General features: G+C 41.7%; 4 protein-coding genes across 4 annotated transcripts; 1 reads left to right on the top strand and 3 right to left on the bottom strand.

The window, feature by feature from the left end:
• Positions 1–320: 320 nt before the first annotated feature.
• LOC133907115 (NAD-dependent malic enzyme 59 kDa isoform, mitochondrial-like) lies at positions 321–6595 on the top strand. Its single transcript, XM_062349142.1, has 19 exons — positions 321–729; positions 845–941; positions 1064–1182; positions 1423–1590; positions 2016–2144; positions 2332–2392; positions 2610–2713; positions 2787–2870; positions 2970–3076; positions 3185–3290; positions 3424–3537; positions 3663–3728; positions 4894–4966; positions 5039–5125; positions 5209–5263; positions 5341–5412; positions 5767–5829; positions 5941–6055; positions 6135–6595. The coding sequence occupies exons 1-19, from the start codon at positions 580–582 to the stop codon at positions 6204–6206; spliced, it is 1842 nt and encodes a 613-aa protein (XP_062205126.1). The 5' UTR covers positions 321–579; the 3' UTR covers positions 6207–6595.
• LOC133907118 (tetraspanin-10-like) lies at positions 6308–9746 on the bottom strand. The gene is made up of 11 exons (XM_062349145.1): positions 9062–9746; positions 8369–8481; positions 8225–8279; positions 8081–8136; positions 7826–7873; positions 7685–7733; positions 7488–7571; positions 7321–7388; positions 7106–7231; positions 6953–7028; positions 6308–6826 (listed from the first exon to the last, which is right to left on the bottom strand). The coding sequence occupies exons 1-11, from the start codon at positions 9110–9112 to the stop codon at positions 6752–6754; spliced, it is 801 nt and encodes a 266-aa protein (XP_062205129.1). The 5' UTR covers positions 9113–9746; the 3' UTR covers positions 6308–6751.
• A 436-nt stretch (positions 9747–10182) lies between these two features.
• On the bottom strand, positions 10183–14670 carry LOC133907116 (DEAD-box ATP-dependent RNA helicase 12-like). Its single transcript, XM_062349143.1, has 9 exons — positions 14198–14670; positions 13591–13651; positions 13144–13378; positions 12275–12513; positions 11480–11731; positions 11205–11385; positions 10912–11000; positions 10747–10820; positions 10183–10645 (listed from the first exon to the last, which is right to left on the bottom strand). The coding sequence occupies exons 1-9, from the start codon at positions 14530–14532 to the stop codon at positions 10567–10569; spliced, it is 1545 nt and encodes a 514-aa protein (XP_062205127.1). The 5' UTR covers positions 14533–14670; the 3' UTR covers positions 10183–10566.
• Positions 14671–18603: 3933 nt separating this feature from the next.
• On the bottom strand, positions 18604–23809 carry LOC133907117 (uncharacterized). The gene is made up of 12 exons (XM_062349144.1): positions 23668–23809; positions 23080–23174; positions 22900–22982; positions 22336–22411; positions 22150–22217; positions 21671–21755; positions 21026–21141; positions 20829–20912; positions 19775–19921; positions 19341–19449; positions 19137–19256; positions 18604–18945 (listed from the first exon to the last, which is right to left on the bottom strand). Exons 2-12 carry the CDS (start codon positions 23165–23167, stop codon positions 18872–18874), a joined length of 1050 nt encoding a protein of 349 aa, XP_062205128.1. The 5' UTR covers positions 23168–23174; positions 23668–23809; the 3' UTR covers positions 18604–18871.
• Positions 23810–26550: the final 2741 nt, after the last annotated feature.

Genomic DNA, 26550 nt, shown 5'->3' with positions numbered 1-26550 from the left:
GTGTTTGATTGGTTGCATATGTTTGGACACGTTGAACTAAGTTTTTATTTAATTAACGGAATCTAAGACCGTATAAGTAGATATGAGAGTTAAAACTATGATTGGTTGATTATATAAAGATAATTTTATAATAATAATAAATGAAACCACTTGTATGAGAGGATACAACCTCCGTGACTAAATTACAAATGTACATTTATATTTAATAAAATATACTAAAATATTATATACATACAACCAAACATATTTATATATATAAAAATTATACAACTCCATCAGGCCAGACCGCTCCTATGCGGCCAAGGGACAACCAATCAGACCTAGTTGAGCCGGGTCCGCGCCTCACCACTCACCGCTGCACTTTCCTCCCCCGTACGTTCCACGCTTCACGACCAGCCGTGCCCGTGCGCCCGCGTCCGCGGCACGCCATCACCCACGCACGGCTCCCGCCGCGACCGGGGCGTTCTGTCCCGCCCTTCAAATCTCCCAGGAGCTCGGGCCTCCCACACCACCACCGTCTCGGAAGCAGCAGCCGAACATTGGATTAAGACCGAGCGGCGTCTCAGCTGATCTCCCGCGATGTGGCGTTCGGCGGCGCGGCGGTCGGCGCAGATCCGGCGGCTCCTGTCGTCGTCCGCCCCCTCGGCCGGGGCAGGCGCTGCCGTGCCGGGACCCTGCATCGTGCACAAGCGCGGCACCGACATCCTCCACGACCCATGGTACAACAAGGTAGGTATCCCTTCTCCCCTCCCCGATCTCGCGATGCGCTCGCGCGCGCGCGCGGCAGCCTGCTCCGACGCGGTTTCAGCTCACGGCTGGGCTTTCGATTCCGTTTTGGACGCAGGACACGGCTTTCCCCCTGACGGAGCGCGACCGCCTCGGTCTCCGCGGCCTGCTCCCGCCGCGCGTCATGTCATTCGAGCAGCAGTACGAGCGATTCTGTGAGTCAATTGCCCGTCACGCCGCGTGCTTCCATTCGTCACGTTTGCCTGCGAGCCGAATGGGCTTACAGGATCCCGCAATATACCGTCGCTAATGCGATGCGCCGATTGCTCTCTTGCAGTAAACTCGTACCGGTCACTGGAGCACAACACGCGGGGCGAGCCAGACTCCATCGTCGCGCTGGCCAAGTGGAGGATCCTGAACAGGCTGCACGACCGGAACGAGACATTGTACTACAGGGTGAGCTCCCAGGGTAGCAGTGGTGACTTTTAAACCAAAAAAAATGATCAGCGGTCATTTGCAATTCTGAGTGTTGGCTGTGTTTATATATGAGTATATGACGATACTACAATAACAACAACAAAACCTTTGTCCCAAGCAAATTGAAGTAGGCTAGTAATGAAACCCATAAGATCCAACTAAAAAGATGATGAGAAAACAATATGTTTATATATGACGGTATGCTTTGTTTTTGGCCAGGTACTAATTGACAATATCAAGGATTTCGCTCCGATAATATACACCCCCACTGTCGGGTTGGTCTGTGAAAACTACAGTGGTCTGTTCAGACGCCCCCGTGGGATGTATTTCAGTGCAAAGGATAAGGGGGAGATGATGTCGATGATTTACAACTGGCCAGCAGAGAAGGTAAAACTAAAATTGTTCTTAAAAGAGTAGTTTTTCCCCCAGCAGTGTCACTATCACAGCAATGAAAGCTGAGATTATTCCAGTATCAATTCAATCAATTAGATACAAAATCAAACCAATGCAACATTAGCTTATGCACCCATGAATGCCAGTTCTGTATTTATATCATTATATGCATACAGATGCTTGTGGTTTCCCAGAGCTATACTGCATGAGTGCACGATAGTGTATTTCCAGTTCCTCTACAGACAATGCTTAAAGGCATCTGTACAGTAATTTACACCTAAAGATATTGTTAGTTTCCATGTTTGACGCTCTGCTGTGGTTAATGTTTTCCTGTCAAAGAGACCATCAATATGCAGTAGAACTTCTTCCAACTCTGCTTGTACTGCATGTCTCATGTGTTCGGTTTTTGCTTATTTCAGGTTGACATGATTGTTGTGACCGATGGGAGTAGAATTCTAGGCTTAGGTGACCTTGGAGTTCAGGGCATAGGCATACCTATTGGTAAACTTGATGTTTATGTTGCAGCTGCTGGTATTAACCCACAAAAGGTATGCTACACGCTAGTTCCTGTCTGGAATAAAATAAAGCAATAGCTGCAAATAAATTATTTCTGCATTTATCCAATAGGACATGTGCAGTTAGAGCAAATCAATTATATTCACTAGCTCTTTGACCTTTATGGCATTGATACCTTTTTCATATTTTCCTGCTCTCTGAATGCATCGATACTTGTAGGTCCTTCCACTAATGCTTGATGTGGGAACAAATAATGAAAAGCTTCTTGAGGATAACCTATGTGCGTAAGATACATTAGATTTGACTTCTGAAACATTTTTAATGAGTTGATTGTTTTCAACCTTTTCTCTCATGCACAGTTGAGAATTCTTTGGTAGACTTGAACGCTTAACTTGAAACTGAAATGCTGCCTGTTTAGGAAAAAAGACACACTCTTTTACTATTTGTGGGTAAATTCATCTACTATAGCACACCTTATTCAGTGTGTATTTACTTAGATTTAGGACTGAGGCAACCTAGGTTGGAAGGAGAGGAATACTTGTCCGTCGTAGATGAATTCATGGAAGCTGTTCATGCACGTTGGCCCAAAGCAGTTGTGCAGGTATATGTACTTTATGTCTAAGCTCTACTTGCTAACTCAATGATGCTCCATTACTGAATCGAGAAATCCACAGTTTGAAGACTTCCAAATGAAATGGGCCTTTGAGACTCTTCAGAGGTATCGGAACCGATTCTGCATGTTCAATGATGACGTACAGGTGCTTTGATTCTCCAACTTCTTAGTGTGTAATTTGTTGGCACGGTTTCTTTTGGTTCAACATTATCTTATTGTTTGATGGGCTCTTCCTATTCAACAGGGGACAGCAGGAGTTGCTCTAGCTGGCCTACTTGGAGCTGTTAGAGCACAGGGTCGACCACTTGAGGATTTTAATAAGCAGAAGATAGTTGTCGCGGGAGCTGGAAGGTAGCCGATATGTTTGACAAGCCTGTGCAATTTCCTTAGTCTGTTTCACATAACATGTTGATTGTCAAAAGTTTGTTTCGTCCATTCTAATTCCTTTTTTGAATCCAGTGCTGGGATAGGTGTGCTTAACATGGCTAAACAGGCAATGTTAAGGATGCCAGGCATCCATAGAAGCGGGGAAGGGCATAATCAGTTCTGGGTTCTGGACAAAGATGTAAGTTAATTCTATGCAAGTAAATATTTTTTTTCTGCTTTTTACACCATTTGTTCTGTTTTATATGTGCCACTTTAAAAGTCATGATTAATAGGCTGTTACTTATTTGCCCTTGTTATGCTGTTCCAAGCAGGGGCTTATCACCAAAGATAGAAAGGGTTTGGATCCAGCAGTGGCACGTTTTGCCAGGGGCCACGGTCCTGATGAGATTCAAGATCTCCATGAGGGGGCTAGTCTTGTTGAAGTGGTATTATGCTATTGATATTCTTGGATCGTTTTTTTCCCAGCTGTTGGTGCTTATATATTGTTATTAGAAGTGAAATTTCCAATGCTTCTGGGCTTGGACTGATTCAGTTTGGTACCGATCATCAGGTCAAGAAAGTTAAACCTCATGTGCTTTTAGGACTATCTGGAGTTGGGGGTATATTTAACGAGGAGGTAAGCATCGGCATTGCATATACTTCTACCATGATTATGCAATAAGTTAAAGAATGTTTTTCTCCCTGTTTTACCAGTCCTGACTCCTGAGATAGCAATCCTCAGTCCAGGTCCTTGTTGGTACCAGTAAATATCTGTTCAAGTTTTATTAGCTTCTTTTTTTCTGGGTCCAAAAGTATTTGCAGTATCAATAACCTTAAAGCATGCAAATGCATTTCTGTGATGGCAGTGATTGACTGCACCTAGTTATGGCCTTATGGGTGAAAATGTGCTCCAATGAGTTCCAGTTAACCTTTATTGAAGGATTTTCCATTATTCCCTTAAATATCATATTTCCACTGTTTAGACTGTTTCATCATGATTCACCAATGATCTCATGGACATCAACAGTCTCAAATATGTACCTCTCTCATAAAGGCAGATTTGTCAGATCTAACTAGTGACGGCACTACCAATATATTAGGACCTTGGTGACAGTTCCGGTGCTGCAGCTCAAAAAGGGTGTGCTTGGTTGCCGAATGTGCCTTAGCTTGGCCCAGCGGATACAAATATACGCTTTCAGCTTAGCCCGACGGATGCAGGTTCCTGCATCTGCTCATACAGGCGGGTTTACTTGTCAGTGTCACAAAATCATATTCATACGAGCAATCAATCACAATCTCAACTCTTGCATTCGCTCATGCAGACTCCAATTTGGTCAACCATATAGAAACTCAGCTTAGTCTATTTAGACAAATATAACGAACTAAACACTCTTTTTTTTTTAACAAATATGACTCCGCTTAGTCTGCTTCCGCTCAGCCATACGATATGATGCATCTCTATGAAACCCCATCCGGAGAACAGAACACACCCAAAATAATGGCGCTGCTCATGTCTAGTTGTGTACATGCTTACTCTAGTATAGGATTTTAACAAAAATGTTGCTTGATCAAAATTTGGCATCATGATCGCACAAGTATTGGGTGTTTGCCTTATGGAATTTCATCATTCAAGCAGATTTTTAACTAAATTGCTTGACTGTACATGCTGTTGAATGTTGAACATCAAAATCCCTCTCCATGTCCTTGTGGACAGAATCGTATCGTGTTGTACAAGTGATCATATGTCTAATGTGAAACTTCTAAAGTTCTAACAATTGGGTTTTAACTCCACACCTCTCTAGGTTCTTAAGGCTATGAAAGAATCTGATTCGCCCCGCCCTGCGATTTTTGCAATGTCCAACCCGACTACCAAAGGTTTTCCCCTAGTAATAGTTTTTAAGATACTCCTGACGATGAAATGCTAATGTTGGCCTTTTCATGTTACAGCTGAATGTACTCCTGACGATGTATTCAAGTATGTTGGAGAGAATGCGATATTTGCCAGTGGAAGTCCTTTCAGTAATGTTTCTTTAGGTAAGTCCTGCCTAATCTCTTCTGCATTGTTTGCTACCTATAATTTCTAGAAGATCGCTGATTTTACAATCTGGATTTTTTAGGAAATGGTAGAACAGGTTACTCTAATCAAGCAAACAACATGTATCTATTTCCTGGGTATGACAACCTTTCGCCTTTCCTAGACAAATCTTTGGTTTTTGTGTTTCACTGATGGAAGTTTATTTGAAATTCAGGATTGGTTTAGGAGCCCTTCTTTCAGGTGCTCGGCATATTTCAGATGGCATGCTTCAAGCAGCAGCTGAGTGGTAAGTCTTTCTTGATAAAATTATATGGTTGGTCTACCTGATTAGGTGCCCCTGCATGTTGCTTTGCTGAAGTTCCAGTTGCATAAGACATCAAATACACATATGTTGGTTCCATGAACTCTTAATTTGATTTAAACCATTCTGTACTTTTAAAAGTAGGACATACTAGCATCATATCATTGAAACACTATGAAGTCATACTAGTGCCAAATTCTTCATACACAGTGCCAAACCTAAAAGATTACGGATCCAGCAGTGGAGTCCTCACGAAGTTTTACATGGCTTCAGCATGTCTGTTGTTCGTTTTTCTTGTGACAAAATTTAGATAAGCATCAACTTATTATTGCAATGCAGTCTCGCATCATATATCACAGACGATGAAATTCGAAAAGGAATCCTCTTCCCTTCAGTCTCCAGGTGAGCTCTGCATTCAATAGCACAGCACTCTGTTACCATGACACATTGATCCAAGCATTTCGTCCTGTTCATTTCAACTGATGGTCCTCTAACACCCACCAATGACTGCAGTATCAGGCATATCACCGCACGAGTTGGCGCTGCAGTCGTCCGTGCTGCCGTTGCTGAAGATCTGGCCGAGGGCCGCTGCGATGTGGGTCCTAGGGAGCTCAGCAGCATGTCAGAGGTATCATTTACACTGCTGTCACATTTCTGTAGTTGAAACCTGGTGCACTGTCTGAAGTAACTTTTTCATGCCTTGACAGTCGGAAACAGTGGACTACGTCGCTCGGAAAATGTGGTACCCTATTTACAGCCCGCTTGTGAGTGACAAATAAGTTCGACCGGCATAAGATCTCACAGTCTGCGCGGAGCAGATGCGCTGATGTTTCACTCGAAGAAATGCACGATTGATACCTAGATATTTGTTTTTTTTAAAACTTTCTATTAACCATTTTTATTTAGCTTCCTACTAGAAAGCACTTCGGCAGAGATTGATGCCCACGTATATGGCTATGTATCGTGCCATTGATTGCCTTAGACATGATTTTGTCAGCAGAGATAATGCTCAATTTTGAGATCTGTTGAGCAACTATTGCCACAGGAAGCGTAGATTTATGACTTAAAAATAAGTGTCAGATACCAGCGTCTGTCTTTGCCCTGTCAACCTGTCATTGTTAGCCTCGTAATGAATCTGAAAGTTGTCATGAGATCATTCAGAGCTGTATTTTCAGGAGTGAAAATGGCATTCTTCTTTCCCAAGATGTTCACAACCCAATTGCAACAAAGAATGTCATCCCGCAGCAGATAAGTATTGCACCAAAGGAACTTGATGGAACAATGTTACAAGGAATAGCAACGTTAACTCTTGCGCTTCATCTTATCATCTTCCACGAACCTTTGTATCACTACCTCCAGCGTTTCGACGTGCGCAGCAGCCAACAAAGTACACGAACGACTGGACACAACAAAGCAGTCAAATCATAGGAGCAGATCAAAATAACAGTAGAGACAAAATGATTTATCTTGCGACAAGAACGACTACAGATGCAGTGTTTGTGTTTAATTCGACGCCAGTCCTTACCAGAATGACAAACAACATCACATTGAAGATGGCAACCACTCGCCACTCCATCTTCATGTACTGTGCAACCCCAGCTCTGGAATCAAAAGCTTCACTTAAGCATTCATATCCTAAACTGTTTCAGAGATATGGATGAGATGCAAAGCAGCTTACTTGCAAGAATCGCAGTCGTAGCACCTGACAGAGCGCGCATTTTTGTACAGTTTGCAGTCAACGTTAGTGCTCACAGGATGATAGCTCAGATCAAAATAGGAGGCATTCAGAGCTGGGTACCCACACCTGACAATTAGAGAAATGTGGTAACCATGTTTAAGATTATAGCGAGCAGTTGCAGGTTTAAAATACAGCATGAAAGTTCAGGTGCATACTCTGCCGGTGGGCGGCAGCAACCTGACTCCATGGGAGTAAGATCTGCAAGCCTGTATTGTTTCAGAGTCTGCAAGAAGTTGGATTGTACAAGTAAGATCACAATGGAAGAAATGAAAACTCCAAGACGGCAAATCAGGTGAAAGAACATGTGAAGAAGAGGAGTGACCTTGTATCTTTTTGACAAGTTATTACAATCGTCTGACTTCACTAGGCAACTTCTCAGGTGAGTCCATTTTTCCGTGTCATTGAGCTAGAGTTTGAAAAGAAGAAATAAATGGAGAGAGGTATGTGCCAGCACAACGAATTTGTAAATGTATTGCATAGCAGGTAACAGAAATTTTTCAACAAAGAAACAGGACATGCCTGTTTGACAAACCAGGAGCTGTAATCCTGAAGACGGTACTCTTTATATCTGCATAAAACATGAGAAATGCATCAGTTAAGTTCGATACTCTATTGCTGGAATTCACCCGATCCTTCTGTGGATTACTGACAGTCACATACCTAGCCCCAGGAACAGCATGACCAGTTCCTGTATTTGTTATGATAAACCTGCACAGAAAAGACCAAGACAGAGTTAACCAAAAACACAACTACTACTTTCACGAAGTCAATTGATAATTAACCCCTAAATGGTGGAGTACAATTCGATAACATCACCTAATCAGTGTGCACACCAGCATATTTTCAAACAAAAGGTACATCATGATTGTCAACAACTTAAAAGGGGCGTGTCATCACAACTTAAAAGGAACTTACGCAAGCACCGTGAACACCATGATTGCCACCAAGACCACGAACAGCGTGATTAGGTACTAGACACCCACATGTCAAGGTAACAGATAGCTCGAAAAGAACAAAAAAAAGCAACCAAGACAATTGGTTGCAAGAAAGGAAGGATACTGTCCAGAGCAAGCAAGAAATGTTCTTCCAAGCACCAAGGAATCCCACAAGCGATCTGCAGCATACATTGACAGTGTGACAGGTTAAATGGGGAGCATGAAAATTCATCAATGTAATGCCACGCCGATGTAATTTGTTGCGTACATGATAAAGATTACTCCTCCGAGAGCCATGACAGGGATCGTCAAGGACCGTCTGCACTCGTCATTGTGCGTGCTCATCCAGAATCCGAAACCCACCACCAGTAGTGCCAGTATCTGTTCAAGAGAGAGCAATTTAAGAGTAGCATAAAGTGTGACTTGAAAAAAAAAAGGCAATTTCTCTTTCCCCATGTCATGCTAAAATTAATTATGAAATTAAGAACTGTCTAGCCCAAGAACCCATAAATGAACTGGTCAGAACGACACACCATATGGAGGACGAAGAAGGAAACCAAGAGCCCAAAAATTTCAGCGAACAATAAAGGAAAACTGAAGTTCAGCAATCAGCCAAACAATTCATCTCAACCAAAAAAAAAAACGAAATGTGTTCCAAGCAATCAACCGCAATTGAATGCCGAGAAAGCTAACCAGCACAATTCTCAGGAGAAGTGAGATGACGAACCCTGCGACACTGCGAGACCAAAATCAACTGGGAAGCATTCCCAGCGGTGCCAGTCAGTCAAAGCAGGCAAGAAATTCCGCAAAAGAAAGAAACAATCAGCCAGCTCAAATGCAAGCGCGAATCACCCAGGCGAGCAAAGCGAAGCAAAACGGCTTCAAATCATCAGGTTGCATAAGGGCCTCCCCCGGAATGTTGGAGGAGGGGAAGGGAGGGAGCGGAGCCGAACCGACTGACCATGGTGAAGAAGTTGATCCACCTGATGACGAAGGCGCTGGCGCTCCCCATCCTCTCCACCCTCCCAAATCAACCGGATGGTTAATTGCCACTGGGTTCCGCGCCGGCGCACGGAACAAGATCCGGCGAGGCGGCGGCGAACACGGCGACCGGGGATGAGGAACTGGAGTGGCGCGGATGGAGGCGGACGGCACCTGTGCTGCCGCTGTGGTTGTGTGGGCTCGATTTGTGTGCGAGGTTGAAGACAACGTTGGCAGCAGCCAAGCTCGTCACGGGCACAGATCAGGAAGCTGGCAGCGGTGAGTACCCGTGCTCCGGCTGGGGTGGGGCGGGCTGAGGGAGGAGGAGGGACGGAAAAAGGGCGTCCGTTTGGGTCGGTTTGAATGGTGGTCGCGCGGTGCCAACCCTTTTCTCGTGCGATGCTGCGTCCGGGCCGGGGTACCGGGTACGTCAGCGAGCGCGAGCGCGAGCCCCGCCGCAGCCGTTCCTCGAACCGACGCGTGGTTTCGCTGCCTCACCGGCCGGAACGGGGCTCGTGGCGCTGGAAGTTGGAACGCGTCCCCGGAGCGGCGTTCGCGTGTTCGTCCGACGGCGCGCGGCCGCCCGGGGCTGGCTGCCTGCCTGCCGTGGCTAAACCATGGGCGGAAGCGGCGGGGCTGTGCCTGTGCGGAACGGAGTTGCGTGTGGTAGGCCGTACAGGCAAATTCAGTTGGGTTCTCCGGATAGGTTTTGTAGAGTTATATCAAATAAACATGTTAAGTGAAATTATATTTATTTAAAAAATTAGTTAGTTATATCAATCTGTATAAACTAAGTTAAGTTTTTATTTGATTAGCTCAATCTGAAACCACAGATAACCACGTGCATGATCTGACAGTGGGAGGCCGGGAGCCATCTTATGTATTTCATGCTGGGTTTGTGAGCTATAACATATTTCCTGACTTCTTTTTAAAAGAGAGAGCACTTCACGTAGAACCCTATTTTTACAACTCGTTCACAACTATGTTTTCTAACTCTTCTGATCTAGTGTGTGCTACCATTCAAGTGATTCGAGCTATTCGATTTAGAGTTGTACATAAGCTGCTATAGAACAGCGGCGTTCATTTTTTAAACGACGGAGCTGAAAACACAACGAAATTAGTTATAACTTCAGGACGGTTCAAAGTGAGGACGGCAACAATTTTGACAACGTTGTCTGAAAAATCAGTGGTGACAGCATGTGCGCACGCGCTCGTACCAGTGGCCTTGTATTTTGGATCAAGCAGCTTCTTGTCCAGTATGCCGGCTCACCCAAGAGGCGCCTCCGGCCGCGGCATGCAGCCACGGGTGCTCGATGGACGACCGATCGACCAGGTCCCGCCGCTGCTCCAACCACTCGATTATCCCCCCGCTTGCACGCTCGCCTCTTGCTTGTGCCCGGGCGTATGTCGCACTGCCGCTGCCTCCTCACGGCCAAGTAGTTTCTCAAATAGAAAACTTCGATGCTTCTGAAACTGTCGCACTGATCATTGGCAATATACAGACAGGTCAATCTGTGGGGGTATTGTCTTAATTTCTGTCCCAAGTTCTTGCTCAATCCTATACCTGCAAAACAAAGAGAAAATAACAGAACAAGGTTTGCATTTACCAAGAAATATCGTAATATCGTAACAATGTAACAGACCACTTTCGTGATGCAGGCTTACAAGTTGAAACGGTCCTCATAAGTGATTAAGTTCACTGCCAAACCAAGGTGTCCATACCTCCCAGACCGACCAACCTTAGGATAATGCCAAAAATACGGAACCTTTAAGTGAAGCGAAGTTGTAAAATATACAAAGCTACTGGAAACGAAGAGAGATCAAATTTACCCTGTGCAAATATGTCTCTGAGGTCTTTGGGAAGTCAAAGTTAATGACCACATTAACAGCTTGGATGTCAATGCCTCTGGTAAACAGATCTACAACAAAGACATGCCATAAGAATTTTATCCGAAGACCATCATAAATAACATTTCAACATGTGTTGAAAAGGATAGTAGATAATTTAAGCACAACTAATAAGATAGTAAAAACAATAGAGTTAGACGAGATATCCCAAGCCAACAAAAATTGTACTTTCCTAGAATAGCAGAAAATATTCATCAAGGCAATAGGTGGAGAACCTGTGCACACAAGGTTTCTGCAAGCGCCATTGCGAAAATCATGAAACACTCTGTTTCTATGGTCTTGCAGCATCTTAGCATGAATGTAGAAGCACGAATAACCAAGCTCAGTTATTTTCTTAGCCAGTAACTCAACTCTATTAACAGAGTTGCAGAAAATAATGGATTGATTGATTTGAAGCTGGCCAAAAACACAAAGACAGGACAATGTGTTAGTTTATACTTATATATGGATTAAACGAGAAACAGAGTAATCGTGTGCTGTAGTGCGTTACCTTTGAGAAAAGTGTATTCAGACAATGAACCTTCTGTCTTTCTTCCACAAATGCATAGTATTGTGTTATTCCTTTCAGTGTAAGTTCATCCATAAGATTAATAACATAAGGTCTAGGCAGATATTTCTCTTTGAATGCCTTGACAGCTACAGGAAAGGTTGCTGAAAACATCAATAGCTGCCGATTAGCTGGAAGGAAATGAATAACTTGCTCCACAGAAGGCTGGAACTCTGGAGCTAATAGCTTGTCTGCCTGCGTGTTACCAACAAAGAAAAAATGCATCATTTTGAGTATTTGACTTGTCATTGCTTGTTCAACAAAGAAAACATATTCACACACGATACTATAGCAATATATCAAATTATGTATGCAGACGAATCATATGGAAACAAAGCCATGCGCACATTGATTTGAAGACACACATGTGACAATGCCAATAAGCAAATTGAAAAAAAAAATACCAAAGGCCACAAGTGATGCAAGAACAGCAGGGTTCTGTAAAGTTTTCAGCAGTGCATCAATACATGAACATGATTAAGATTTAACATTAGCATCAGGAACACAACAGGAAGGGCAGTCAAAATCACATGAAACTAGATGAAAAAGGATACAAATGGATTCCATTTTCTTTTCCTTCAGCTAGGAGCTACAATATAAATATGTTAAAGTGACATGATTTAAAGTTATTTAAGTGGCAGGAAGTGATGGGGGGTGGCTGTGACTAAGCTGTGAGCCTGTGATTAAAAAATACACAGAACAGAAACAGGGTCCTTTTGTGTGTTTTCCTCATCATACCTCATCCATGACGAGGATTGAACAATCATTCAGCATGCAAATGCCCTTCCTGGTAAGATCCAGTATCCGGCCAGGTGTCCCAACGAGTAAATGAACAGGTTGGTATAAACGCATGATGTCATCCTTCAAGCTAGTTCCTCCAGTACTGACCATAACTTGAATATTCAGGTACTTCCCAAGCTCTTTGCAGACTTGTGAAGTCTGCAGGGCCAGTTCCCTTGTTGGTACCAATATAACAACTGAATGTATTCACAAAACCGACAAGGTTTAATTTTCCAAATAATATGTAAAGCGCACAATAAGATATGAAAAAACAAGAAACGTAACAATGAACTAAATTAGCAGTGGATGTAAAACTGGCACCGCAAAACATCACCCTTAACGAAGTCTTAGAGAAGGCGTAAGTTCAACTAGAAAAGTGGAATGCTGTTTCATTATTTAAAATTTGAGTCTGTATCAACCAGAAGATGCTTGGGCACAAATGGTTTGCTTCTCCAGAAAAACTAAATTTCAAATCTGATATCATTAGAGATATTTTTTCTTTTTTTATAAATAGTTCCCTCCATGTAAATACAAAAGGCACACAAAATTCAATGTGTGTGTCAATTTGACTTGCACAAATGAAAAGATTGCGCTTACAGGAGTTGTGCATTTCATTTCAGTATATCAGGTTCATCAACGTGACTATGTAACACTGAGTCACTGACAACTGGGGAGAAAGATACACATTAGGAATTGGACAACAGTAACTTGGACTATTTTTCGACCGAATGCGTTGCTGAAATGATGGTAGCAGCAATCAAATAAATATGACTCATGTTACAGTTCCTTTTAAACCAGATCACATGAGTGGAGTGCGGAGAATTCACCTTGTATGGCATTTTTCTCAGGGTCAATTTTTTCAAGTGCTGGAATGCAAAATGCAGCAGTCTTTCCAGTGCCATTTTTCGCCCTTGCAAGAATATCACTTCCAGTAAGAGCAATTGGAATGCTTTCTTCTTGAATTGGAGATGGCCTTTCAAATCCTTTTTCGTAAATTGCCATAAGCAGTTCACGTTTCAAAAAATAATCTTCAAACTCATTGCCTTTTGTTGCGGTGACATCCTGCATAGTATATCATACATATCACTCTATCAGTGAGAAATACATCAATAACCGAAGCAAGCAAATGGGTGCCATCCAAAACTTCTCTGAGACAGTTTAAAGCAACTAGGATGCACTGTGCATACATACTAGTAAGTAGAGCTTAACAATTTTTTTAGGGCTACTCTCGAACACTGAAAGAGAGTAAAGGGCATTTGAAGACAACAACCCACCTCTGTCCTATAGCGTGTATCTGGAGCTGGTATATTTAATTGCGCTTTCCATTCTTGAGAACTGAAACAAACAAATGAAGAGGTCACCAAAATGCTACTAGATAAACATCCCTGAAAATCATCATTCTAAATCCAATACGGCACCAACTGCCAAGTGAATCAATTGTAGGGAGGGGGGGGGGGGGAGTTAAGAACAGCGGCAACATTGAATGGCAACGTCGTGCACTTTTGCATAGAAAACGCAGGATGGAGGCAAGCAAGGGTAATAAGGCACAGAAAAGTGAAGTGCAAATATAAACATAATTCATCCACGTCATTGCTAGTCATTTCTACACTCGACAGCATATATACAACAGCAAAAAAAATTACAAGACACATAACCTAAGCAGAAAACTGTCAACAAGCTCATTAGTGAAATTGCAGCCCTCCCAACTCACATCGGCATGACGTAACCGGCGACCAAAATCACGTCTCCCATTCCAATACTCAGCATGCTAGGGGCTCTAATTTGTAACTATACGAAGCAAAAACCCTTGAGGTCGGCACGGCACTAAGCAGAGTCCAAAAATATGGTTCACCACGATGAGTAGATCAGTAAAGCCCTTACCTCGAGTCCACGGCGTCGAACTGAGACGCTGTTCTCGCTGCAGCGTCTCCGGACGCCGCTGCCGCGGCGGCGGCCTGGTCTCGCCGCAGCCACAACTGCTGTTGCTGCTGCTGATGCGAGGCGTTCCTATGCGCGTGCTGCTCCTGCTGATGCGAGGCGTCCCTATGCGCGTGCTGCTGCTGCTGCTGGTAGTGGTGCTGCTGCTGCGTCTGCGGGTTCCGGCCGTAGTAGTTGTGGTTCTCACCCCCGCCTCCTCCTCCTCCTCCGTTGCCGCCTCCGCCGCCGCCCCCGCCGGAGCCGTAGCCAGGAGGGTAGCGGCCTCTGGGCTGGTGCATGGCGGGAGGATCTAGGGTTTTGGTCCTCGGGTGCGAGAGATCTAGGGTTCCGATGCTTGCCCCTGCTGCAGGGGTCGTGGCTTGGGTTTCGCTTTTGGGTTCGAATGGGTAAGGCAGACAGGTAGGCCTGGGGAAGCGGATATTGAAGCATTCCGGCGAGGGTTTCCACTCAAATTATAAAAAAAAAAAACTTTGTACTACCTTTTTTGTTTTTTTTTCTGTGGCTTATTAGAATTTGGTTTCTATGAAAAAAGCTACTTCTAGTCGGCATGTGAATTATGATATTTTGTAGTATATCTTGATAAATAGATTATGAGAATTAATTTTTGGATTGGGACGGTTAGTCTTTTCTTTTGTTTTTAGGGCTAGAATCATAGTCAGAATAAAAAATAAATAGAGCTAAGTAAATTCCAAGATTTAGGGTTCTTTTGGAACAAACGAATTTTGAAAGAATTTTGTAGGATTTGAATCTTATAGGATTTTTTTTTCTATATGGTTCTTTGGAACAAAGGATTGAGTATGGTAGAATCCTATAAAATTCCTATGAAATACCTCAATTCATAGGAATTTTGGAGGAAATCTAACATGAACTTCAACCTCTTGAAAAATGTTTTTATCTCTCATTAAATTCCTATGTTTTTTCTACACTCCATCCAAATGGTCAATCCTGTAGTTCTCCTGTACTTTTCATTCATAAGGATTAAAAAACTAGACAATTTCAATCCTGCGTTTTTTCTATTTCTATATTTTGGCAATCCTTTGCTCCAAAGGAGACCTTAGAGTCCAGTTATGCACATTAAGCACAAGAATTAGGTGCCTTCAAATAATTTTTGAGTGTTTTTAATTGGAGAAGATGCTGATCTGAACTTGAATTCTTGACATTTTCATCAAGCAGTAAAAAGAAGAGAAACACACTTTTGGTTACCTTTGGGAGTCGTCCACCGGAAAGCACACCGTCTATTAGTTTTTTAAGATTTTGACATAGGATCCCCACCCCTCCCACCCGGGCGTAGTTTGGACGAGGAACTTTGGCTACTATGGCGTTGGTGCCTCGGCGACGACGAGGTTGATATCGTTAAAACAAGGTTGTGTTTAGATGCAAGTTTTATATTTTTTTTGTTATTACGTTGAACTAAAATTTTAAAAAAATAAATTAAAGATTAACTACTACTTAATTAAGTTAAAGAAAAAATAAACTAAGTAATGATCCAGAACTAACGGTGAAAACGCTCGGATAGTTTCCGGCCGCTCCGAGTCGAATCGAAAACGTATAGATTTTTTGAAATTGGTATTGGATATTTTTTTCAGAATCAACGTAGCAGTTTTCGACGAAATTAGCATCAACATTGGATATCCAAAGTAACTGAGTTGGGATATTATCTGAAGCCTGGATCTAATGTTCTCAAAATTAAAAATATTATTAACATAATCATAAAAAATTCTGAAAAAATATATAGTGTAGAGGATCCTATAATATAGCCCTTAAACAAAATTTAATTCCAAATATGATATATATAATGAGAAATAAAAAAGATAAATATTATTATACATAGTCTGACATATTATATTTTTGTCTAAGATTGTTTTAGAGCTAGATCATAGTATCCTCTACGTTATCAGCTGTTTTTAGAATTTTTCACGATAATATGATTAATGGAAGAGAATGAAGTTATTTTTTTAATTTTAAACATGTCGTCTGTTCTCTCCCCATCATTAGCCGTCATACGGGATGCTGATCAAGAGCAGGGACATGGTCGTCTGCCAGTTCCCACCTGACCTGATGGCGGCGCTGGGGGGATGTCCACGCTCGCCGCCGTCGCAAGTAGCATGGGGCTAGGCGCCTCGCCGTCTTCTTCCCTTATGACAGCAGGCCCGTCCCGAAGAAGGCTCTCATTTATATATAATCTTTAGCTAAGTTTAAATATATGTACTAAGTCTAAGTACTGTGCGAATTTGCATCAAACATAACGTGTGAGCTTGTGAAGTTGTGATGAACTAAGTTATGTTATTTATTATCTAAGTGACTAAGTGTACGCACTATATTATCTTAGCTATTGTGCAGTAATTTTCTAGTATGAATATGTTCTTTGCTTTTGTTATAATCTTACATACAATTTGAGTGGTCTTTCAAGTTCCTATAAATATTCGCTGGTTGTATTCGTTTTCAATCTATATTTATTTTATATTTGCTTCTGATATTATCCGTAATTATATTCGTATTCGAACTAACCATATTTGTATCCGAACTAATCCGTTTGTAGCAAAAAAATGTGGTTTCAAATACAGTCGAGGCTTGTTCCAACCAATTCCAAGCCATTTTTACTCCTATTCAGAACCACCCATTGGTACCCACTTACATCTCTAATTGTGCTACATTCATTCTATTCTCTAAAATTACCGAGTATTTAATACCATTGGTAATTTCTATCTTCTTAAACTACCTGAATTTGTCCCACATCTCTGATGGGCTATGGGGAGTACGAAAGATTCAGACGGCTAACCAGATCTCAACAACCTGTTTTACTGGACTGAAATTCACCTTGCAGTGACATAAAACTTTCTACAAAATGGGCTCGTGGTGCGAAGGGACACGAACGCTGGAGGACGGACAAGATGCAATGCAACAAATAAACTCTGCAAAATGACTGAACTGTGCAAAAACTCGCGGAAATAGAACAAAAAGTTGGACCTTGGCATATCTACACGTGTATCGGTGTATGTTCGTTCAAACAGTCTGTGCCAGGTGAGACTCTCGACGATGGCAAGGGCCGTGGACTCTTTTTAGCTGTTTTTGACCTTGTAACCGTGTTAGGGTTTATTTGTTTTCAATTTTTAGATGGAATATGTAAGAGTGGTTCTTTAAAATAAACTAGAAGTTAGAATAAAAAATCAGTTTTACTTGATTTATTTTTCGTACAGAATCACTTTCTACATATATTTTATTTTAGATAATTATTTTCAACCACAGAATCATTTTCTACATATAATCACTCTTCGCAGAAAAATTAAATCAGATAGAGCTCTACCGCATACCCTTAGTAGCGAGCGTGCTGGAATGGCAGTTGAAACAAGAGAGTTTATTTGCCGGTAAAAGTTTTGATCTGACACTTGGAATCTTAGTCTTCCCTTCGGTGAAACTGAAGTTCGAAGTTCATCCTTCTCAAGCTTAACTCCTGTCAAAAATACAAGATTGCCAAGGAAAACATGAGGCGGTTCTGATGCAGAGGCCTTGGGCGCTGCTTCAAAGCATGCACTTGGAAGTAGGCTCCGCAAGCCATGATAACTGAAGTGAACACAGGATCTCAGACACGAACCAAGATATGGTCGGAATGGACCAAAGCTATGAGCTCCGACGTGATTGTCACAAGACGTCGTCTCAGGGCATCTCCAGTACAAAAGTGATTTTAGAGTATCTGAGTAGAGCCGCGTCATAGAAGTAATCATATAAAACAGTCTCTCCAATGCAAATATCTTTCCGTAGATGCTTATCCGGGTACAAGCATTAATGCTTGATGAAACGCCGATGCTACAAAATAAGCACCCTAGTCATCCTATGTGACAGTAAAAACTGATTTTCTTTTGGTAAGCACCTCTCGAAGCAGACCCGTCCATTGTTCACGGCATGCCTTCTGGAAGCGCATATGGAGCTCGCTACGCGAGTGATGAAATTTATGCCACAGATGGAGCATACTGTAGCTATTACAAGCCACACTTAAATTACATGTCTACATTGAATTTTTTTTTCGGTAACAGCTGTGGATCATACTGGAGCCATGTTTTTCTTGTACATGATTCCTCATCGCAATTCTTCCCCCCCCCCCCCCCCAAAAAAAAAATGGTCACGTTGGTAGTTCCAAGATAGGTGTTCCGTGATAACAAAATTGTAGTCCGTCAGTCTAGTATAATTGATGATAAAAACTAACAAGATATTATAAGTTAACCATGCATTGAGCGAAATAAAGCAAGAAAATCCACATGTCTTGATCAGTTAGCGGAGACAAGAACTCCGTATTCGAACTGGATCCTCTACGGTTGCTACTAGCAAATGCAAAGGAGCTACTGTAGGTACAGTAAAATACATTAGGTCAGTCGTTGATTTCATGTGGATGCATAGGATTGGTATGGCACAGTGTCACTATAGTAGTGTGCTACAGTACCAGATCGACTGGACAGCCAACTAGATTACTGTTGCTACAGTACAATGTGGTTAGCTAATATGCATCACTGTAGCAACCAAATTTACTGTGCACCAGTGATCCTCTGCATTAATCCATCATTAATGCAGAGGATCCGGGTCCTGATTGGCTTGATTAGCCACAGGTAACCATCCAGTGCGCAGTTACCGCAGCACGCTTCTGGTCTTTGAGTTACTGACAGACTCAATAAGCCGGTACATCCATCGATCAAGCATTCCTGTATAACAAAAGTTGGCAAGAGTTTTGTGAGGAGCAATGAATTATAAAATGACAAACTTTTGATCCTTTTCTTTTATATTAATTATACCACCTTGCATGCAACTGATAGTGGCACGTGAAACTAAGTCTGAAATAAATACCTAATGCCAGCATAAGATAAAAACAGAAAATCGTAGGATGGAGGTTAACCTGTCATGGCAAATGTGCCCCCAAGAACTGCACATAGACGAGTTATGAAATGCAGGAAGTTCCGTCTTTCTTCTTTGATGGTGACTGTAATTGGTGAAAGATCATACAGGAAGTAAACAGCTGCAGAAAAGAAAAAAAAAGGTTAGTTTGTTAGTTTTAGAAAGAGATGAACATAGCATACTTGACGAGGGAGGAAACAGTTACCTGGCCAGGACCTATCAGTTGGACGAATGGGAACAAAATACTCCGTGACAGAAAACTGATTTGTTGGCAATACTTGCTTTGAGATATATCTGTACTCAGTTGGAACGATCTGCATATCATTGATGAAAACAGATGAGAACACTCACTACAATCTATTGCAATCAAAGAGGGAAATGATGTAGTAAATTCTCACTCCGCAGACCAGATCAGATCCACTTAATCAAATTGACATAGGCTCACTGGTGGTCGGAAAGAAAATGTCACATTTCTCTTTGCCCCAGTGACAAGCTTGTATTGTAAATGTGAATGTTTGTAGAACTATCAAATTCTCTTCAGGCTTTCTTTGCTATAATCCCTAAATGTTGCAACTTGCAAGCTTCTTCAAGCACATGCTTGATTACAAAGGGCAGACTACTAGATGAATGGCTATTCACCTTGATATAATATTTGAAAGTTCCACTTGTGTCATGAAGTATCCTTGTGGTTTCATCCAGAGGATTATGAATTCCTGGATACTTAGGGCCAAAGGACAGATCATGAATAACATGACTGACATTCACATGGCTTGAACCTTCAAAAATCTGCCAAAAGAATAAGATAAATATCAGTAATCTATATTGAACGATCAGTTGAAAAATGAACTAACAATGGCAATGGAAGCACACAACAGCACAAGATCCCTCACTGCAATAAGGGATAAGACGAGAAAGCAAAGTCTGCTTGTCTACATCAGAACAACAAAATTGAACAAAAACATTTCTTTGTTTCATTCACCAGAAACTACTTACATCCAGAAAAGCTAACAGACCACGCAGGACAAATTGATTACAATTTATAAAAATGGTCACACAGTAGCATTTACCCAAGAACAAAGATACTTCATGTTATCTTTTCAGATGAGTGGTAAGCTGGTAAAAACACTGCGCTTCAGAAGAAATCATGGAACCATGTGATGGCAATTGGCCAGCAAAGGTAGATACTCAGGCACTCAGCTACAGGCTCAGTTGTGTTTCATTCCAATGCCAGTTTCCACTTTCCAGTAATTTCCTGGCTCACTTGTTCTTTCTCTATTTCTCTTTTTTATTTTCCTTTAGTTTTTGTGAGTTCCTAACATCACATAATCACTAGTGTGTGCTTACCATGAAATAGCACACAATAAATCCTCATATGGCTATGAATGCTGGTTCAAGCTCGGATCACAGAGAAGTATGGAACCAGCCAGTTTAACCAAATACTGCCAGGATTTGGGACCATGTACTCAGCCACTGCAGAAGATATTTTGTTAGGAACTCAAATGATACCTTTGTGAAGAAAACCTAACAAAAATGGTCCCTATTTCAGTATTTCTCACGTTCGAATTGAGCTGCTTTTCGAGCAGCTTAGACTTTTATCTTACCAACCTTAAACTAAAGAAAGTACACATACATCAAAATCAAAATGTACAAAGGGTAGAATAACTGTTAAGTATCTGCAGTTTAGATTAATAACCTTCTCAGCAACAAAAATGTTTAAACCATGCACAGAGATGTGGAAGTTACCCGCAACCCTCTGCACGTCTAAAATCCCATACACCTGTGAAAATTGAGGGCACAGTTTTATCAGCAACACCAGAAAATATGATTCATGATCACAACCCTAAATATCATTCCGTAAAATGAACAGGAACCGGTTGATGAATAACTTACTCGGCATCCTTCACCATTTTCCAGTGCTTGTTTGACACTCTTAACCATTTTCTCCGCATCTTCATTGAAGGTGTGTTCGTGCTTCTTTTGTTCATCATGATGCTCATGGCCATGGTCTGTTTTAAAATTTTAATGCATGGGCATATTATGAAGAACTATTCTAGCTAAAGCATATCGGTCAATCAAACAAAACATTCAAACTACATCATGTCTGGCCATCAGATGAGATATTCTAACTGAAACATCTTTGGTCCATCAATTTAGTCATCGTTGTTGTATTGAGATTTTCCCATGATAATCAAGACTGAGAGCATGTGCTTATCTTTCAATTATAGATTCCTTAAAAAGTGACACACTGATTTTTTTTTTTTTTAAAAAAGAAAACGACTAGGAGTTCCAACTTTCACTGTATGAAGAGGTAGGCACCAGGCTCAAGCCTGGGTGGCTGGGATACCGACAGCACCACCTGCCAACTGAGCATAGTTATAACGGCAAAATATTGGCAAGCTGCGCTTTTCCTACATTGAGCAAAATTTAGTTTTTCTGTGCTACTATGGATAAATATTCTTTCATACGCGTCTGCGATATTAGCCACAATTCTGTGCTAAATTTAGTTTTTCTTTATTGGGAGGAAGAAGAGCATACCATGATCATGAGCCCCATGTTCCTTTTCAACTAGATCAGACAAGTACTCTGTACCAATGATATGGCCATACCTATCCAAGCGTAGCTGTAATAAGCAGATATACAGGAAGAGAGAAAATATTAGACATGAGAGCAAGGCAATGAAAAGTAAATGCAACCATTTTGCCAAATTATAGTACAAGCTTTTCTGAGAGAAAAACTAATCATGGAAATACATACAGAAAATATACACTGGAGTAAGACATTAACCAGAGCTGGTAAAAGCACATGTCCTCTGCAACTTTACACTAACCTAAGAAAACAACTGGCTAGCATAATCCAGGATATTGGCCTGCTTCATGACTGGTACAGATATGTACTTATCAATACTTACAGATGTAATGTTTCTACATCACTACTCACAGGCAATGGTAGTAATAAGTGCAGCTACTGTATTACAGAATATACACTCGAAGGAACAAACTTTTGAAAGATGGTACCTTCCAAATATTTGTATTCAAATCAACTTCATGTTTCCCAGACATGTCGATTGCATCCACACTCAATACTAAACAAACAAGAGCAAGAGAAAGAAATATCAAAAACCTGAAACACTTTATGCAAATGAATGCCCAAATGAAAACTTATTACAAACTAATTCTGCATGTACTTAATGAATAACTGACCTTCACATGGCAAAGAAGGAAATGACATATTTATATGAATTGGCAGAGTTTCTCCTCGTTTCAGATCTACAGACATCTGCAGACAGTATCAACTGGTGAAGAGTTTGTGATACAGATATTGGCAAGGGTCACCACAAGGGAAAGAAAATTAAACTACAGCAAAATGGCTTTACCAGGATCTCATAAATGACTATTACTAGAGATTTACAACAATCAGAAGACCAATAGGTTGTTTAGCAATAACCAATTGATAATTCATGTTTCATATTCATTGACATGCTTGTCATCACACAAGTTCTTAGATTAGGTTTTCTTTGACACTTGAACTAAATCCCCACAAGCCATCTTGAAAACAAATGGCATTATTTACTTTGTCCAGTCAGTAACATTTTTCTAAAAAACAAAAACAGGATAACATCCTATTTCCTACAGGCATATTCCCATCGTGAAGTAAAAAATATCATACCATTGTTTGAATGGCAGAGAAAACAGAACGATGTGAATGTTGCAGTGAAGTTGCATATGCTAGTAAAACAAGAAGATAGCAGCTGCCATCAATTATACCTGATGCACTGTGTAGGTGGTAAGATAAAACTGCAGCTCATGCACGAACAGTGTGACCATTATAATTAGCCCGATAATTGTCACTGCCAAGATATCAATGATGGCATACATCAAATCTCCAAACAAAAAATTAGCATCCACTGGCAACAATCACGGAACAACAGGGTCTCCAGTCCATACCGATAGCGCCAGAGTAAGTCTTCTTCAACAAGTGCTCTTCCGCGTGCGGAAACGCATTGAGGTTCTTCAGCGACGGTATCCTCGCCATCTTTCAGCTGGCACAGAACACATCAACGCATCAAAACTAGAACGCATCAGCGAGTGCGTGCTCAAACTCTAGCGAAAAATCTCCAACATTCAACTCGAATTCTCCATTACAAAACGTTGTAAAATAACAATTCATACATACCCTCATGAACAGCACACAGGACGAAATTATACTCCCATGAATCTCTAACCTCGCTTTTGCAATAATTACGATACCATATGACACACATGTTATCAGACAGATTCAAATCGACGCAGGGGTGAACTTTTTTTCGAAAGACCCGGAACGCAGGGGTGAATTTAACTCGGGTCAACGAGATTCAGCTGAACCACCTCAAATTTTGGAAAATAAACGTCACCCGCATCTAGCGTGCTGAAGAAGAATCTAATCGACAAAGCAACAACTAACCGAACGGAGGGAACGAAGGATCTGGGTTCTAACGACAACAAAACCAACTCTTCGAACAAAGAAATCCATCCAAGCAAGCGAGGGTTACTTACCAACACGAGGAATCGGTCCTCACCCCGATGGATCTCCAGCCTGCTAGCCCGATCGCTTGAGATATTGAGATATCAGCGATTTGGGGCAGAATTAGAGAAAAACAGAGTGAGCGAGAGAGAGAGAGAAAGAGATTGGAGGGGGGGGGGGGGGGGTTCGATTTTTTTTTTCCAGACCCGTAAGAAGTCCTGCGAGGTGGGGCCCAGAGGCCAGCCTGATCTTCCGTGCGCGTACATCTACACCGTCGATCTCTGATCGAACGCACAGGTACTGACCCAACTCAAAATCCTTGGAGCAGTAGTAAAAGACTCGCACAGTAAAGATGTTCAAATAGGCCGTATATATTGGGTCAGCCTGAGGCACGATACAGTTGGGCTGGCACAGGTACGGTCCAGTTTGGGTCGGTATGGGCACAGTCCAGCTAGCCACGATACGGGTCGGTACGTATGGGTCCGGCTATTTCCTATTTTTTTATTTTTTTTATTTTTGTAGCTATTTTTATCTATTTTCTATATTTTTTTAATTTTGTAGCTCTTTTTTATTTTATCGGATCAGTTGTGCCTATGGGTCACCCATGTGCCGTTGGGCTGTCCGTGCCTGTCATGCCCATCGGGTCGGTATACCATTCTGAGTGGTACTTATAAAACCGCAATCGTGCCCGGGCCTGCCCGGCACGGCATAGTGACCGACGGGTCGTGCCGTGGACCGAAGGGGGAGGCACGCGGGCTGTGAGGAACCGTCTAAACAGTTTTCTAATTAATCACTAAGTCAATCACTGACACGATCATGACTTTCACGATTAAATAGAATACCGCTCTGTTAGTCCCGACACGTGTTTTGTGCCCAAGGATCGAAACACATGTCTTCCAACATATACATCACAATATGGCTTAATAAAGAGCGAGTAATAAACATTTATATTACAAGTATTAAGCATGCAACTAATTGCAACAATTTACAACAAAAACGAGCTATGAGGAGACAAAACCCCTCAACTCCTAACCATAAAAGAACTACGAAGCGGAAAATTAAACTTATAAACATCAAAAGAGAACGGCGTCGCATGCCCTTAGGCAACGTCTCAAAAACGTCACTTTCAGAGTAGGATGCACTACTATTGCCCGTCACTAAGATCGGTAAGCACGAAGTAGCCAAAAACAGCCTCTTCCTCAACAGCAGGAGTACTTGAAAGCGTAGACATGAGTACGAAGGTACTCGCAAGACTTAAACCATATAGAGCACATATAATTAGCTCGACTCCAAGTATTATGTATTGATCATTAGCAAGGATGAGCCACAGGTTAGGTAACACACATGCACTAAGCATCCTAGACATATGTGTGAGCGACTGAAACTTAACCAAAATATATGAAAACTACCCTGCAACTAACAACTGAACAAGTATAACTGTAACCAACATGTGTATTAATAAGTAACAAGAACCAACATCACCATCTCTCACATACAGAACCACAAACCATACTCGAAACTCTACGAACGATGCAGATGGACAGAAGCATACTCATGACCGAGAGCGCGACAGTTCGAACTATTTATACACCCTGCAGGGGATACTACTTGACCCACACGACACGAGGACCATTCGGCTTTTGCCACCGGCCAAAGTACACACAAGGGGTACTCGTGATAATCTTTCCCAACCAACCCAACCGTTTGGACCATGCATCGCTCGGTGCGACAGTACTAGAACTACTCCCGGAGCAAACTAGTACCGCTACAAGCTCGTCCGCTCACACCGTCGATGTCCACGTCCAAAAAGCCACAGCTGTGAAGGTATTCGGCTCGTCTTACCATTAGATCGGCATGTGGTGAGTAAGGTAAGTGCTAAATCTAACAACACCGATGATCGGTGCTTAACCGGCACAAAGCAATCTACGATGTCCGGTTTCCTCTACCGACCTACCTAGGGGAACTCTACATCTGGACAGGACAAAACACCTCCTAGCACCGCTCACACCTCGTCTCATACTCACCACTCATATAACCATCTCAACCTCAACAAGTGTATGTAATCATAAGAATGTCCTATATCCGTGAACAATGGGATGCACCGTCATTTGACTTCTACCGAATGACCTAAGCATGGCTAAGTATATAAGTCGAACTCATACCTAAACATTGACAACATCTCAAGTCTATAAGGAATGTAAATACACAAGTATTCAAAGTAGAAAAATGCAACCGACATAGGTTCTACCTATTGATATCCGACACTGACTCATTAAACATGCATACATACATAAACATATTTTATCAATTTTAGACTTATCCAATTACACAAGATAGATTAATATGCTTAGTTGCTTGCCTTGATATACTGGCTCAAATAGGTGCGGCGCGTCGGGTCGCCCTGGGCCTTCCGGGATCGACGGATCGACGTTCTCTAAAAAGGATCAACGCGTGCAATACCAAGAGTATGAATGAAGTGCAAATATATGCCATAATATGCATATAATGTCTGAAAATATTTTTCCTAGATAGAACAAATCATAAGGAAACTAATAGAATTGGATTCATCAATTTTGGACTCGCAAATAACCAACGGTGAATTAATGAAACCTTAACCTAATTAATTTATCTTAAAAAGTTAATTAACTCTTTCATGGCTGGGGACATTTTTAATACGAAGATTAGGTTATTATGAAACCAACAAAATTGATTTCATATTTTTTGGAGCTACAGAGAATTTATTATGAATTTTACAACTTTTGGACCGCAGATGAATAGTAAGTGCGGAAGTTCTGCAGAAGTTCCGGACTTTTGTGGAAGATCCGTGAATTTCTGCGGAAGTTCTGGACTGCGGAACCTCCGGAAAATTATCTGAAACTTCCGAACTATCCAGAAAAGCTCTATTTTTGGGGAAA

The sequence above is a fragment of the Phragmites australis genome, chromosome 24, assembly GCF_958298935.1.
Source record: "Phragmites australis chromosome 24, lpPhrAust1.1, whole genome shotgun sequence".
NCBI classification, from domain to species: domain Eukaryota; kingdom Viridiplantae; phylum Streptophyta; class Magnoliopsida; order Poales; family Poaceae; genus Phragmites; species Phragmites australis.
The sequence above is the reverse complement of the archived record's forward strand: the minus strand, read 5'-3'. Positions and strand labels throughout refer to the sequence as shown.

Bases quoted from the DNA above. Each gene is read 5' to 3' on its own strand.
- LOC133907115 (XM_062349142.1), top strand. From the start codon at position 580: ATGTGGCGTTCGGCGGCGCGGCGGTCGGCGCAGATCCGGCGGCTCCTG. The intron at 730-844 runs GTAGGTATCCCT...TTTTGGACGCAG, and splicing joins ACGACCCATGGTACAACAAG to GACACGGCTTTCCCCCTGAC. The intron at 4,967-5,038 runs GTTTTCCCCTAG...TTCATGTTACAG, and splicing joins GTCCAACCCGACTACCAAAG to CTGAATGTACTCCTGACGAT.
- LOC133907118 (XM_062349145.1), bottom strand. From the start codon at position 9,112: ATGGGGAGCGCCAGCGCCTTCGTCATCAGGTGGATCAACTTCTTCACC. The intron at 8,280-8,368 runs GTACGCAACAAA...TGTATGCTGCAG, and splicing joins GGAGGAGTAATCTTTATCAT to ATCGCTTGTGGGATTCCTTG. The intron at 6,827-6,952 runs GTAAGGACTGGC...TGTTGTGTCCAG, and splicing joins TGATGTTGTTTGTCATTCTG to TCGTTCGTGTACTTTGTTGG.
- LOC133907116 (XM_062349143.1), bottom strand. From the start codon at position 14,532: ATGCACCAGCCCAGAGGCCGCTACCCTCCTGGCTACGGCTCCGGCGGG. The intron at 13,652-14,197 runs GTAAGGGCTTTA...TGTTTGTTTCAG, and splicing joins TTCGACGCCGTGGACTCGAG to TTCTCAAGAATGGAAAGCGC. The intron at 12,514-13,143 runs GTGAATTCTCCG...GAATACATTCAG, and splicing joins TGAGAAAAATGCCATACAAG to TTGTTATATTGGTACCAACA.
- LOC133907117 (XM_062349144.1), bottom strand. From the start codon at position 23,167: ATGGCGAGGATACCGTCGCTGAAGAACCTCAATGCGTTTCCGCACGCG. The intron at 22,218-22,335 runs GTCAGTTATTCA...TTGTTTGTTTAG, and splicing joins TCCTTCTTTGCCATGTGAAG to TATTGAGTGTGGATGCAATC. The intron at 21,756-22,149 runs GTACCATCTTTC...TGCTTATTACAG, and splicing joins TGAATACAAATATTTGGAAG to CTACGCTTGGATAGGTATGG.